General features: G+C 37.7%; 1 protein-coding gene across 1 annotated transcript; it reads right to left on the bottom strand.

Moving 5' to 3' along the window:
* Positions 1-1,404: 1,404 nt before the first annotated feature.
* On the bottom strand, positions 1,405-7,376 carry LOC134817063 (uncharacterized). Its single transcript, XM_063826153.1, has 6 exons — positions 7,178-7,376; positions 5,463-5,585; positions 5,236-5,326; positions 3,322-3,433; positions 2,775-2,878; positions 1,405-2,511 (listed from the first exon to the last, which is right to left on the bottom strand). The coding sequence occupies exons 1-6, from the start codon at positions 7,215-7,217 to the stop codon at positions 2,310-2,312; spliced, it is 672 nt and encodes a 223-aa protein (XP_063682223.1). The 5' UTR covers positions 7,218-7,376; the 3' UTR covers positions 1,405-2,309.
* Between the last annotated feature and the right edge of the window lie 8,919 nt (positions 7,377-16,295).

Here is a 16,295-nt window from a genome sequence, read left to right as displayed (position 1 = left end):
AAACAAATGAATGCGATAATTGCGACACCAGAAAGTTCGGATGATGATTAATCACTCGACTATCACGTGATTTACTCGCCAGGGGAGCAATTTAATCCATATCATGTGATGTGGGGTGATTCGGAATTAGGTTCAAGAATATATTGAATAAAGTTAGTTTCAGCTTTTGGGGGCGTGCCCTTCTAGAAAAATCTTGAATTTCTAGTGTAGTGATTTAGCACAAAATCCGGAATTTTTGAACGTATTCCAAAAGTTAATTTAATCTTATCATTTTATCATTGGATCATGCTCATAATTACAATTATCTACTATCAGGGTAGTCTGTCGATACCTAAAAAGTGGAACGTTGATTTTGTGCTCTACATAGTGTTGATAAACATGAACTCAACTATAAACCCTTATCTTTACTATGTGCGTGGTTCTCAATACAGGTAAGAAAACCGATAACAGATAATGTTCATAAAGCTTTTAAACGTGTAAAGGCGACCACTATATATATGTAGTACCTAGCGAGTCAAGTTAAATTTTAGTACGGCCGCTAAAAGCTAAAAATAGCGATAGGAGTTTAATCCCACTCACTAAATCCACCCTCACCCTCCACATTGACACTACTCCATCATATATTATTACCTCTTCACCCCATCATCCTTAGCTGAAGACAATTAACCCATGCTTTTACAAAGCTCAGCTGTCACTTATATTTCTCAAAAACCCAAATCCAACTTTGCAGGAGGTTGCTATCACAGAAGTTGAAAAAGCTTGCTAAGATCGCATCGGATTCAGTGTCCAAAGTGAAAGCACGGTTCTATTTTACAGATCAAAGGAAACAACAACCAGAATCCCTCAAGAACTCTAATTCTAGTTTGGGGCCAGTAAAGTGCGTTAACGTGGAGCATGGTATTGCATCCAAACAGAACTGAAATATTGGAAAACTCAACTGAAATTTTGGAAAACTCAACTGAAATGTTGAAACATGCTCAGCCTTGTCTGCGCCTCTGATAGTGGTATAGGAACATGTAGGGGGGTTTTGGGTGATGAATACATCGAAATATCTGACGAATCCTAACTTAGTACCGGCCAATTGCTACTTCTTGTTGCTGTTTGTTGTTACTTTTTAACATTGCATGAAATATCATGTTACTTGTCGTGTTCACCCTTACTAAATGAAATGTTGACCCCAACGGGCGAGGTTTCAGCTTTAAGTTGAGGTGAAACTGGGTGGGAATGCAGGGGTTCTGGAAAGTATGTGTTTAATGATGATATATTTTAGTATCTTCTTAGCGTTATTTTATCTGTACAGTGTTTATGTAATGTTGCTATATTATAATAAAAGAAATTTGATTTGTCTTTATTATTTATTATATATCTATTAGTCATCACACAACAAATAAATCACGATGTATACGTTAAACATCAACTCACAAATAACTTATACATGGTAGAAAATGATAATACACGATCGAAGTCATTTACGGAATAACCACCTTCAAATTCACAAATTCTCAATTCCATTATTCTTTCGGTCCCTTGAAAATAGGTTGAAACGCGAAACGACGATAATGTTTAAAATAAGTTCACACTATCAAATTCAAATAAATAATAATTTATTGACATTGTCAACATCGTCACCCTGTTTGAGCGTACAAATAAATTACATATTCCAGAAAGATCTTAGTAATAAATCACAGCGTAAAGTTCGAAATATTTGGAGTCCTAGCCCACGTACATGTGAACTTCTTTAAGTGCTCCAGCAGTACCAACGGATTCTTATAAGAAGCTTGTAAGTTACGGCACAGCAAAAAAATATGAAAAGGAGCACTTATTCAACATGCGGCAAATAAACGTAAAGGTTGTGTAAGTTTCGGTTATGGTTGGAAGGGAAGGAGGGCAATGGGGTACGCTAGAACGCGACCCACTACCTGAGCTACCCAAATTAACGTAATTTGAAAGCATTAACAAGGCTGCAAAGCTAGCAGCTATAAAACTTGAAATGCTCTTAACATTTACTATCTGAAAATTTATAAAAATTGATACCAAGCCAAAAAACATACAAGAAGAACAGTATGTAAAAACTGACGACCTTGCTCAGATCGTCTTGATTAGCATGCTGTCTTTGTCTTCTAAAAGCCTCCTCTTAAATCTTCCTCCGAAATACTCACATTTCCTTTTAAATCTTCCTCCAAAATTCTTCATATGTCTTCACGCCATGCACGTCATCTTCAGATCATCACACATCATCGTCACTGCAGCGTCACTGCAACGTCACTGCAACGTCACAACATCGTACTTAACAAATTTCATGATAAGTGTCATGACAGGGAGATGTCTGATGCGTCAGTGGTTGGCTCTAGTGTTGGGGTGGTCAACATACCAGGACCCCTCTTGTTCAACCGTCTCCGGCCCCGGCCACCATTTCTGGAGGGGTCCAAGACCTTAATAACTGCTCGTAGCTCCGTTAACTCTCGCAATGTGGGGTCGATTGCAGCGTAGATATTACGGTGATGTATAATCCTGGGGTAAGAAAGGTGTTAGTTTAAAATCCTGGGATAAGAAAGGTGTTAGTTTAACTTAATCAATGTAAAATTAACGTATCATTAAGACACGTTATTCTGTAAAAGTGTTATGCTTAAAAGTTCATCATTTGAATCTATGCTCATGGCGGGAAGAAATTTATGCAGGTATTAAAATAATGATCAGAATATGCCAAATAAACGTGTAGAATCGAAGTTAAAAGTGCATCATCTGGTTTCTCTGCAGATTTTTAGTTTACTAACCTGTACTCGACATCACACGTGGGGTGGCCGTTGATGTCGCCACTCTGGAACTTAACAAATCTCCTTAACTTTCGTGTTAACTTCTTCCCAACTCTGCTCACTATCTGATAAGATAGATTAGAAATTAAAGATTCGATTATAAAATGTCAAGACAAGACAAGACAAGACAAGACAAGACAAGACAAGACAAGACAAGACAAGACAAGACAAGACAAGACAAGACAAGACAAGACAAGACAAGACAAGACAAGACAAGACAAGACAAGACAAGACAAGACAAGACATAAGATAAGATAAGATAAGATAAGATAAGATAAGATAAGATAAGATAAGATAAGATAAGATAAGATAAGATAAGATAAGATAAGATAAGATAAGATAAGATAAGATAAGATAAGATAAGATAAGATAAGATAAGATAAGATAAGATAAGATAAGATAAGATAAGATAAGATAAGATAAGATAAGATAAGATATTGAAATACAAAAAGAAGACATGCTAACACAAGAATTAAAAACACAGCATCTAAGACAAAATGTTACTTACATCTTCACTTAAAAGTAGAGGAATAGACCTATGAAGAGATACAAGTGCCTGTACCAAGCGTGCTTCACTGCAATCTGGTAATTTCTTTATTACTCTGTAGTGAATCTCTGCACTGAAAAAGAAAAGTTACAGCTTTAAATATATATTATATAAAAAAAGAAGGCTAGGCCACTCCCAGTGTTGGGATGGACTGAAGTACTAATCTCCTTTTCATTAACCCTAAGCCACTCTGTGCCAAGGCACCATACTAGTATACTAGCTGCAGGGGGTTAGTCCTACGAGCCACTAGGGAGTGTGTATCACCAGCCGAAGCTGTACCAAATCACAGCTATTGTATATAATAATGTTTAAAACAAAGTAAAAAGCTTTTGTTTTCTCTGCATAATTCTAAGCAAGTTATTTTGAGAACGTCATAAAGTCATCAGCCCTATCGTACTCTTGGTTCAGAAATATTATTTCGTATTTTAAACGCATAATTTACCATAAGGTTTATTAGGTATATGGGAATTGAAAGTATTTTGTTATTTTGGTGGCCGGGATATTCCACCTTTTATGTAAGATTTAGAGGCGAATTCATTTCATCATACTAAAATAGTTATCCATTACAGCGACAACCTGACTAGCTAAGGTATGCGATAGTTGACAAATTGTTTTAAATAATTTGTTCTTGCAACTGATTAATAAATTTACTTGCATTATCTTTTATTTGCCTATGACAAATAAGCTTACAAGATCTCATGGGCAAAGTTTAACAATCTCCTTAATCTTACAAAAAGTTGTAGTGAATGACGTATCCTCGTGAATTTAACGAATATACTACCTCAAATAATTATAATCCAATAAATCCTAGCCATGAATGGTAAAATTTAATGGAAAAATGATTGAATCGAGACATTTTTCAAGTCAAATTTTTCTTACGGCTTCATCAAAAGCTATGCGATTAAGACATCGAAATTTGTCAGTAAAAGTCGCTAATTCCTCTTGATTCAATCTCATGCACCCTGTAAAACTAAAAGATTCCGAAATTTGTTTAGCAGCAGTTACGATAAACTAATCACGATTTAGTAAAAGTGATCAGAAACGTTGGATGGGTTTGGTGGAAAATTTCAAATTAGAAAAATCTATACTTCACTTTACAAAAGTTCAAAGGCAACGTAATAATATAAGTGCGGTGGGTGTGGATTGTGGAATTACAATAACGTACTAGTCGTACAATCAATCGTTTTGCGCACAGTTTAGAACTACCTGTACAATTTTGTACAATATTGGGTATGGAAGAACATGTGCCATTGGGAGCCTGGAAGTGCTAGTTCTCCCTAACTTCGGATATTTTGGTAATACAATGTATCGGGCGGCTTTGAATTTTGGCACAGTTGCGTAATGTGATCGCTGTAAATTTTTATTTACGTTTCTTTGTCACGTTTTTGTTCTAATGTCCTTATTGATCAACAGACTCCTTACACAATTATGATCTAACAATATGTAGCTGAATATTCATTGAACTAAACTGTGATTCAGGAAAACGTGCCATACGTTTGCCGCCAAATTCGCAAAGTTTTACCACCCGCACCATTGTCTTTGTCACGTACGTAGGAACGCGCTATTTGCAACATTTTGTCGCACTTAGATGTCCAAGTCCAACTGACACGTGACGTTTAAAGAAATTTTATTAAATCAACAGAGCATTTCCTTCTTAGAGACAGGAGGAGTGCAAGACATGGTCGGGGTCCTAAAGAATGCGGTTCAATAAAAATCAATACCTTTCACGATCGCGGAATATTTTCACGCAATTTAAACCACACTTGTTCTTAAATTAAACCGGAAAAAAATAAGCCGGACGAGGAGTTATTTGCAGAAAATCATTCCATGAATAGAGGGGAGGGGTAGGTATGAAAAGGGTAAAAAGTAGCTTACCTCTTAACATGTTCGGGAATGTTGAGTCCACCTCGCATATTACTGAGATCTTTATACTGTGTCGGTCTTTGAAACATTTTCGTCAGAAATCCTGGGTGAGTTTATTGCTAAAATTTAAAGAATATTAGGAGTATTTACGGAAAATAGAAATTGAAGCATCGTTGGAGGCGATAGATTAAATAGCAGATGAAAACGATGACTCAGAAATTATTAAAAGAGATATTTACCATGATGTCGAAGAGTTTCCTGCCGTATCGCTAAGGTTGACTTTATGTCGCTATTTCGCAGGAAGTACACGAAGTCTGTTCCCAAATCAAGGACCTCACCCCTGGTCGAAACTGCTTGCCACACTGAGGAGTAAAACAGGGTCAATAAATGGCAGAGTTAATGCAAATTAAACGCACCGGAGCTCCACACCAGTTTCCTAGGTATAATCGGGCGAAAAATTGATTTCTATTTGAAAAATTAAACTCCTCCCAAGCTTCCCGTAACTTCTAACTGCTACAGAAAAAACGTTTCTATAGCTCCACAGTAGGTAAAGTTTTGGCAGTAATTTTCATCGTGGCCAGAATTTTTAAGTACCGTTGGCATTCTTAAAGCGGCTTTATTGCAGTGAACAGCTCCGCCTGAATAGAAACTACAGTACGGAGAGCTGAATATAAAGCCATTGTTGTGGCATGGTGTGATGTCTCTAGGATTAGCTTAGTCCAATTTTTTCCGTTACCGCCTTACTACCAGTCGTAAAAGGACCAGAATTTACAAATAAAAGGCGAGTGGACCTTCCATAGAAGGTATATATCTATGTCGGGGTCTTTTAAACTATTATAATCTTATAATAGCTGAAAAGATACCGACCATGACTTTATCTATGTCTATTAACTATGAATGATTTCCTGATGCGATCTATCTGATTAAGATGACTAATACTATGACCTGGTTTCATTTATTGACATAATTAGGGGCTCTCTGAGAGAAATTGGTCTCCGACTTCAGAGAAAAGTTTGACGATATTTAATTCTTATTGAAGGTCTATTGGCATTCTTAAAGCGGCTTTATTGCAGTGATTAGGATAATCAATTCTTATTGAAGGTCTATTGAGCATATCTCTGTCTCTATTGAGCATATCCTTTATGAGGATGGTGTAGGTTACTTTTTCCACACAGTCGAAACCGAAGAGAAAAATAAAATAAAATGTATGGCCAGGCACCAGCTTTAATCTGAAGTCTTAGGTCAACGTATGTTTAAAAAGTACAAACAAAGTAAAAATTATTCTAAGTTGAAAACTAAATCACCATTAGTGACAGGAAGATCTGCTCGAGCTGACAGGATGAGAACACCCCAAAAAAAGTTACACTGATTCATGGGAGATTTATACAGAATGAAAAGTATTGCTACAAGTTTTCAACCGTTAGCCCAACTGTTATCACATCCGGTACCTCATCCAAATTTCAACAGGTGTTAGCTAAGAACACGAGATTCGAGGATGCCGAACATGTTAAGCAATAGTGCACTCGGGCAGAGAAGAGTTGTGCCCTACCATTTACCAAACATATTCACCCGTAGAAAGTATAATTGTTGTTATAAGCATCCGGCCATGCCACTATTCAAACAAGAGTGACTTGTTTTATGTTTCGTAAAATTCTTATGTACAAGTACGTAGATTTCGTGAGAACAAGTTCTGTGGAAACTAATAGTATTATTAGATGTAGATACTTTCTACGGGTGAATATGTTTGATAAATGGTAGGGCGCAACTCTTCTCTGCCCCTGTGCACTATTGGTAATAGCCAGGACTAAACAATCAGTAATGTTTGTAAGAGTTTAAATCAACTTTAGAGAGTAGAGTCTAGACAGACAGACAGTCGTCTTTTCGTGGGCAGTTGCATAGATAAAAGGTAAAACATAATCAAAAAATAAAATATGACTCATTATTGTAAACTTACAGTAGATGATAAAGATAAGCTGAGAGCACATGTAAGCCATGCTGCTTCTGGGATAACAGGTTATGCGCTGAAGATGATATGATATCCGCAAAGTACTGGTCTCTCTCTCTCACTGATCTTTTAACAATGTCTTTGCTCCTCTTTGATACAAAGGAAACTCTGGTAGTTGGTAACAAATCACTGTTTCATCCGCTGGTACCTAGTGGACCGGGCATGTCAGATATGCGTACATACAATAGAAAAAAACAGGACTAAAACAAATTGTAATATAGGGAGCTGACTGTCATCAGTCCTAATCTTGCCTTATTCAATTTGGGCGACTGTACTTTAGGTGGTACAAAGTACAGTACAAATTGGGTCGGCAACAATTTGGATTGGTGAACCTCGAGTAGATGTTGCAGAAAAACAAAGACTGGTCAAAGAGGTACGTGAATCCGCATGTTATGAGCGTTTCAATGAACACTTCGACATAATTAGCTTAAATAATCGCGTAAGGCCAAATAATCGCGTACGGCCGATAGGTCCCGTATACCTTACTCGGGATTATTACGACGGGTTTATTAACGACCGGTTAAAATATGGTTCGGGAAAAATATGGTGAAATTGCTCAAAACCCACCACATTTTCCCGGTCGCCATTTTACCGGTGTCCAACCTTTCAATTTTAGATTCAAAAATTTTGTCTCAGATGTAAATTTTCTTATTAGAGATAAGCAAGTTTAGAAATTTTCGCATTGCTAAAACTTGTGAAACAAGTCGAATTATCAATAATTGTTGAAAGTAGACAGAAATAATGACTCGTGGTTAATCAAACTAGATGGAAAATAATTTTTAACATTTGAAGCGTAACAACCAGATCGATATTAATTAAGATAAAGGGAGAGCTGTTTAGTCTTCCAATAAGTTGTAATCATTTTCGTTATCTTCATCTGGATCATCCCTTTCATCAGTTTTAATTAATTCAAGTTTTAATTTAACTGTTACTTTTACTTTGAGTCCTATTTCATTATGTAGAGATAGTCAATACCTAAGAAATTAAAAATTGGCCTATTTAAATCAAATTTTACAATAAGGATATATGACAAGAATTGGGCAAAAAGGTGAAATTTTTGCAATTTTAGCCAAATGAAGTCGAAAAACCTACAACAAGTGTCCCAATAGTCTTCTTTAGTGAATATAAGACAACGATTAAAATATGAGCACCCATACCCCTTGGGAACCCTAAAAGCTGAGTAGGCGGGTTTATTAACGACCGGTGAAAATGTGGTTCGGGAAAAATATGGCGAAATTACCCTAAACCCACCACTTTATCCCGGTCATAATAATCCCGAGTAAGGTATTTCATATTTTAGGAAATCGTATTTTACAAAAGTTGTTTAAACAAATTTAAATATTATTAATTTATTAGAGGACTTAACGTTGGGAATTCTTTCAGGTAGGACTAATTTCCAAGGCTTAATGAATCCTTAAATAATGAAACAACATTTAAAGCTAAGATAAACAAAGAAAATAAGCTGGCTCAATCCTTACCGATAGTGAAAATTTAATTTATTTTGGTTAATTCTATTCAATTCTAAGTAATTCTGCGGACGTGGAAAATTCATGGACAATTCTAAAAAACGTGACAAACGCCCCCGTTATGATAAGGGAAGCAATGACAAATGTATATAAAGTATATTATGAGATCAATAATGATATTTTGCAAGAAATGGTTCTATCAATAAACCGGGAAATTGTCAAAAAATCGATCTTATTTCCGTGAAAGTGTACATTGCAATGTATACTGTTGTAAAAACAAGAAATTGCCGCCAAATCGACTAAAAGTGTGATCAGATTTAATACAACTTTTGTAACGTTAATGTGGCTCCTACTATGTGTTGGTTCAGCCGAATTAATTATTTTATAATCAAGATTATTTTTCTAGTTTAGTTAGTTGTCATCCGGCCAAACAGTACCTATGCAAGTTATAATTATATTGCGATGGAATTTTTTCCGTTAGTTTTATATACAAAAAATATCAACCTAATTTTGCATGGCTGAAATGTAACGCTTGATTCTCATGTAACGCGTGATTCTCAGTAATCAATCGAATTTTCAAAAAAAATAAATAGGAATTTTAAATTTTAAAACCAATCTGGAAGCAAAACAAATTTTTCTCAGAATTGATATACTATTTGTCAACTGGACGAGTACAATTGAAACAAAGTCTCCTTAAAATGCGATTATGACAGTTAGTGTTAACGATCCGACCTGCGTCATCGTTAACTTGCTTTGTTGTTGTAGTTTAAAACCATAACAACAATTCCGCCTACTTATACACGTAGTGCTGTAAAATGTAAAGATAAGTGCAACTAAAATCTAAATGAATGTAACCTTGCACTAAAAGGGCTCTAAAAGATGCTGCGATACAAAACCTACGAAATTACTTTACCCTTGTGGATTATAATATGAGTTAACTATTTAACTATAACAAAAACTAACGCGTCAATAAATTTTAAAGCATCAATTTTGCTTAGAAATTGTTTGGACTGCTAAGGCTGTTTGGTGGACGTATGGTGGCCGTATTATGGCCGTATGGTGGCTTATTATCCTGGCCGGTTGTTTTCAATGTGAAATTAATTAAGATGAACCAAGAGAACTTGAGTGTTCGGAGTCCTCGAATGTTCGAAGTCCTCAATAACCGTCAGGTTAAAAGGGCCAACCAGCGAGGAGAAGAGCGGACAAAAATAGACTTCACCGTGTCCCCAATCCTAAAATGGGAATAACATATTCTGAAAAAGCGAACAAGCATTTTTGTATTTAAACATAATCGGCATGAAGAACAAAAGGTCAAAGGTTGCCCGCATGGTTCATCAAAGAAATCAAAAAATCTAGGAGTTCGGAATTTGGCATCCCTGTGCTGACAGTGTAGCAACTATAGTAACGGTAAATAGAGTATCGTACGGGGAGTGACACTAAACATGATCTGCTAACCACAACAAACGGCCTACCAGCACTTCAATGGAGTGGGCCTCACAAAGAAAGCTATAAATACTCCGTAAATCCGGTACAGAGATTACAGAGTCACGTGATAGTGTTAGGGGTGCATGCTCTTCAATCATGACGGATATTTCGGGGCATTTGTTGAATGTTGATACGGGGCCCGCTGCCGCCCAATCTCTCCAATCCCTCACGTCAGCTAAAACCGGTCATTTGTCAACTTTTTGAAGCATATCCGGAAACTTTAGCAATACAAAAATAGCGACGAGATCAGGCAGCGGCAAGAGCCTGGAGTTAATGATGTAATCACTTAATCTAGAGACAGGAATAGCCGAGCTAACAAGCTAAATTAAGACCGGTGACAGAACGTAAAACACAAAAGTTTGATCACTTCTGGTGACACGGGGAGCACGGAATTTCCCTCCTTACGAGGGATCCTTGCAATTGACGTAAGAGAGGGGGAGGGCGCATTATAAATAACTAAGTTTAATTAGCATAGCAGGAAGGTTTTTTATTACATTCCCGAGAATTTAAGTTAATGAATGTTAAAAGTCATTTCACGCTCCACCAAGTTGAATAAAGACCCGCATCTAGTTATCTCGTTCTGGAAACATGGAATGAAATCTAAACTTCTAGACGGAACAGCACGTGGGAGTGGCCGCGTTTAAAACCAAAATACCACATATCAAAAAATATACCAAAATACAGCATAAAATATTCTATTATAACGTTATTAATAAGCATAATTAATCATGGTGATAGCACAAGTTTATCAGGATTAAGAATGTTAACCTGATAACGCATAACCGGTAGAGCGAGACCCCCACAAGGGAATTCTCCGAATATGTTTTAACAGCTGATTTGCAACAGCTGCGAAAAGCAATTGAGTATACTGCGAAAATGTTTAGCGTCCGATAAACAACGCAGAGCTTGGACAAATTTCAATTATGTATCAGACTCTGAGGCGAGGTATCATGTTTAACAGGGTTTAACTCGAACCAGAGTGATTACTGCCCCATATAAACGTGAAGTCAAATTCCCAGGCCATAAAATCATGACACTGGAAAATTTGGTTTTCTTAAATCAGAGGAGATATGTCGTAAACACCCGATATAAAAGTGTACTAAAAAAAAGTTTTAAAACATAATTAGGACTAATGATTAAGCGTTGTAAATTAAAACGGGAGTCTACTCTGAGAAACTGTCAACCTTTGACCTTTGCCACATGCTCCTCGCTTATATATCTCCTGACCATTGTACCGTACTTTAAATCGCCTAATTCCGTGGAGCAAGAAATGAAATAATATAATACCATCTCTGGGTAAACACGCTAACTCCTGCTGATGACAGGTTCACCAAGAAAAAAGACGAAACCTAAAACTAATTGACAGGCTAAGGATACGTTGCTATTGCTATTCAATGACTTCTAACCATGACTTCATTTTCGTGGCGAGGATCTCCCGAAATTAAAAAGTAAGTAACCATGACTAAATATCCCAAATCTTCTGGTTTACATGTTAGGCAAAAATTATTAAAAAATTTGTATGTAGCTGTCTCAACTTTTAGTATATATTTTTTCGGTGTCAGACCACATAGGTATGATGGAAATGAAATTGTGGTAATCTTAGAATAGGGGCAGATCGGGGGTCCACATGAAAAAGGAAATCAATGGAATTTAATCAAAGGCATCACTATCTTACTTACTTACAAATTAAGTAATGGTTAAAAGTGACAAACCTAAAAGTCCGGTCTCGTACTTATAGTAGGCTAGCTCTGCTGAATTGGCGCCTGGTCGGAATAGAACAATAGCTTCGCTGATCCATATCACAAAGCTGTTTACACGTGCTTCCTCCCTCCTTCAAGCAATCCTGCACAAAGATCACAGGTACACCGCCTCCTCCTCCCACAGTCATCCCTGTAAAGGCCCTTCACAGCTTCCTGCAGGTGAAATAAGTTTTACGGGAAATTTAGTGGGATCAGGTTCTAGGCAGCTTCTGGCTGGGTCAAGTTTCAAGTTGAGCTGCCCGTCCTTTGTGATGTTTAGTTCGACTTTGTGTCAGGGTAGTTGGAGTTATATGTAAAATCGTTAACTTGAAGATTTCATGGCGCTAATAGATAGAGACTTGCTGACTTGCAAAGTATTAAATATATTACGGTAAATTGGCCTGTAAAAGACCCGTCCGTAAGATCGTCCGTAAGACCCGTCCTAAAGACATCAGATCGATTTCAATAAGAGGTTTTATTTCGTAGTTTCACGTCTTATGAGCAACAGCGTCAAGCAGATGAAAATAGATAGCCTAAAACAGATTATCATAAACGTGATGCCGTTTCATTGGAATGGGATCACATACCGATCTACCCGGTACACAGTCCGATACACTTCTCCAGTACCTCAATATATACGATCAACAAAAATCCATAATTTTCTAGAATACCTTATGTAGAATCACGGAACAGATAATTTGTGTGTCATATATATGATTTTTATTCGTTAAATAACAAGTCTATAGGATTATTAGTAATAAAAATTCGTTCCAGTCCCCCTCCGTTGAATATACATTATATTTTTTCAGGACATTAGAGAAGGAATTGATTTAATGTAGTACAAAGATTCCTAACTCTCCTTGCATCCTTAGATGGCGTTTCTCTTGTCTTATATATCCCCATCTTCATTCTAGACATACTATTATAAAAGCTTTCAATCTTTACTATCGTAAGCTTGCTCCCAACCTATTTATACCTAAACTAAAACACTAAGAATGGGGATGTTATTACAAAATAAAACACGGAATTTTACCTGCTAGTTGTCAGAAAACAGACGAACTGAGCTTTTCTGCATCTTCTTCATATCAAACTACGACGTTTAAGCTGGAACTTGCTAGGCCTATATTGAAGTTCCAGACAAGTCGGACTGAAACTGTCTAAGTGACAAATCATTCAACCTCAAGTGTAAGCAAATCATCCGGCTCAAATCAATCTACTAAAGATTGCAATGCGACTATCATGGAGATCGAAGTCTCAAAAGTATTCACAAAATACATAGTCACTCTCTCTCTCTGTCACGCCGACCAGAACTCGAAAGTATAGATGTCAGATCTAGACCTGCGTATTCCTGCAGTATCATTGTCCCCCGAAATATTTGAAAATTCGGGGAAATGTCTACCGCTCTACCCTAGATCTCACCTGGCTAGAATCCCGGAAGAATCTACAATTTCCACTTTACTGGGCTGACACTTTGGGCCCTCTGTTTTGTTCATTTGTAATTTATAAGTACATGTTTTTGTTGATATCTAACTTCGAAGGCAGATTTTCAAGGTTATCGATCAAGCATGCTTGAGCGACACATTTACTAAGAACACATTTTGAACCGCCTATTTTTCCTATCATGACTCAAATTGTAAGCTCCGACTTTCCCAGCCTGTGCTTTCTCAAGCATTATGCAAGGTCTATATTAGATGAAATTCATGTATGGAAGTTGTGATTTGCATTCATTTTGCGCCAATTTGGAGGCTCTAATCGCTCCCATCTTAGGTTCACTATTCATTATTTATAAGTATAACCTATGCCTCAAAACTGCTTCCAAATCCCAAGCGAAAACACAACATTAACACCCACCCTGCAATTACATTTCACATATTCTGCTAGTACTAGTAGGTACTGCAGGACTTCATATCCGATTTTATGTCGCTCATTGACTCTTTTTATTTTCTTGTAAAATAAGCGACTCCAAACTTCCAAAGAGTCATGAAAAAGATTGTACAGTAAAACCCTGATTTACTGCACGCCGATTAACCACAAGCCCTGATTTACCGCAGCCATTCCTTTCCACAAATAGGGCTTAACATAAATAATAATATAATGTAAACAATCAAAACCCCGTTTTACCGCAAACCCCGATTTACCGCGCCTTTTTCCTTTCTCCCTAACTCCGCGGTTAATCGGCATATAACTGTACAAAATTTAATAATCATCGTGTGCTTCATGATGTACCTATGCATCCTGAGCAGTGAGCAGTCAGCGATGAAAAAAGAGCAATTTTATTCCAAGACGGATGTTCACATAACGTTTCATTGTGTTGTCATTGTGCATACTTTATCGGTTACAAACTACTCCTCACCCGGGTCACACTATGCGCGGTTATAATTCTGCATGGTTAAACTTATGCCCGTTTAAAATATACAGTAATGCACGTTTAGGCTATTTCCGTGCACGTTACAACAGTATGAAGTTCAGCCGATGAGGTAGATGAGGTAGATGAGGTAGATGAGGTAGATGGTAGATGGTGATGAAGCGCGACCAAGGTGCAAATGTAACCGGATCAGGAGGATCATCTGTTAACTGTTCACCTCGTCAGACTAGTGACGTGTCTACACTCTACAGTGTAATATTCCTATATTATAATGTACTTCCTTACGATCTAGTTCCTAATATAGTGCGTGTATTAGTGTGTTGTTGTTAGCTGCAGACTACAGAGTAACAGTAGCTCCTGACTTTGTTTGTTGTTTGTACCGGGTCTGTATTTAAACGGCATTACCGCTCGTCACGTTAGTACGTCACGTTAGTACGTCACGTTAGTGCTTCACGTTAGTACGTCACGTTAGTACGTCACGTTAGTGCGTCACGTTAGTACGTCACGTTAGTGCGTCACGTTAGTACGTCACGTTAGTGCGTCACGTTAGTACGTCACGTTAGTACGTCACGTTAGTACGTCACGTTAGCACGTCACGTTAGTACGTCACGTTAGTACGTCACGTTAGCACGTCACGTTAGTACGTCACGTTAGCACGTCACGTTAGTACGTCACGTTAGCACGTCACGTTAGTACGTCACGTTAGTACGTCACGTTAGTACGTCACGTTAGTACGTCACGTTAGTACGTCACGTTAGTACGTCACGTTAGTACGTCACGTTAGTACGTCACGTTAGTACGTCACGTTAGTACGTCACGTTAGTACGTCACGTTAGTACGTCACGTTAGTACGTCACGTTAGTACGTCACGTTAGTACGTCACGTTAGTACGTCACGTTAGTACGTCACGTTAGTACGTCACGTTAGTACGTCACGTTAGTACGTCACGTTAGTACGTCACGTTAGTACGTCACGTTAGTGCGTCACGTTAGCTCGTCACGTTAGTGCGTCACGTTAGCACGTCACGTTAGTACGTCACGTTAGTACGTCACGTTAGCTCGTCACGTTAGTGCGTCACGTTAGCACGTCACGTTAGTACGTCACGTTAGCTCGTCACGTTAGTACGTCACGTTAGTACGTCACGTTAGCTCGTCACGTTAGCTCGTCACGTTAGCTCGTCACGTTAGCTCGTCACGTTAGCTCGTCACGTTAGCTCGTCACGTTAGTGCGTCACGTTAGTGCGTCACGTTAGTGCGTCACGTTAGTACGTCACGTTAGTACGTCACGTTAGCTCGTCACGTTAGCTCGTCACGTTAGTGCGTCACGTTAGTGCGTCACGTTAGTACGTCACGTTAGTACGTCACATTAGTACGTCACGTTAGTACGTCACGTTAGTACGTCACGTTAGTAACCTAGCGCGGTCACGTCCAACAGGAATATGAACATTTCCGCATTTTAACTCCACGATTAATTATTAGAGATAATCAGCTGGTGTTAGTGTTATGAAGACAGTTAGGTTTATGGTAAAAACCAAAGTATGGGTGTAAAGTTACGTTTGAAGCTATTATATTACAATTGAGGGGTGGAACTTCAGAGTATCAGATGTTTCATACACTGTTTCATTTAACGTCGTGTGGTGAAATGTCAGATGTAACACCGTTCACTTCCAATCACCGTATCTGATCATATCATTATTTGTTGTGATTTTCAGTTCGCCAGTTATGCCCAGATAAGAAGGCTGATGATCAAAACTTATATAAATTACTGAATGGGACCGTAAGAAGGAGCATTTAGTTTGTGTATAACTTGTGTATAACTCGTGTATAAGTTCCATGTGATAAAATATTCTTCATTTTTGTCCAGTTTCGGTTTATCGTTTTTCACATAAAGTTCTCCACATGATCTGAAAGAACAAGCATGTATGTTGATGCATATAGACATTAGACAGGGTACAACAGTGATGCTTCATCGGACATGATCGTGTGTAAATTGTCAGTAAAATGTAGAATGTA

The sequence above is a fragment of the Bolinopsis microptera genome, chromosome 6 (assembly GCF_026151205.1).
Source record: "Bolinopsis microptera isolate Bmic1 chromosome 6, MBARI_Bmic_1.0, whole genome shotgun sequence".
Lineage (NCBI taxonomy): Eukaryota > Metazoa > Ctenophora > Tentaculata > Lobata > Bolinopsidae > Bolinopsis > Bolinopsis microptera.
Note: the sequence above shows the minus strand (reverse complement) of the source record. Positions and strands in the feature narration are given on the sequence as shown.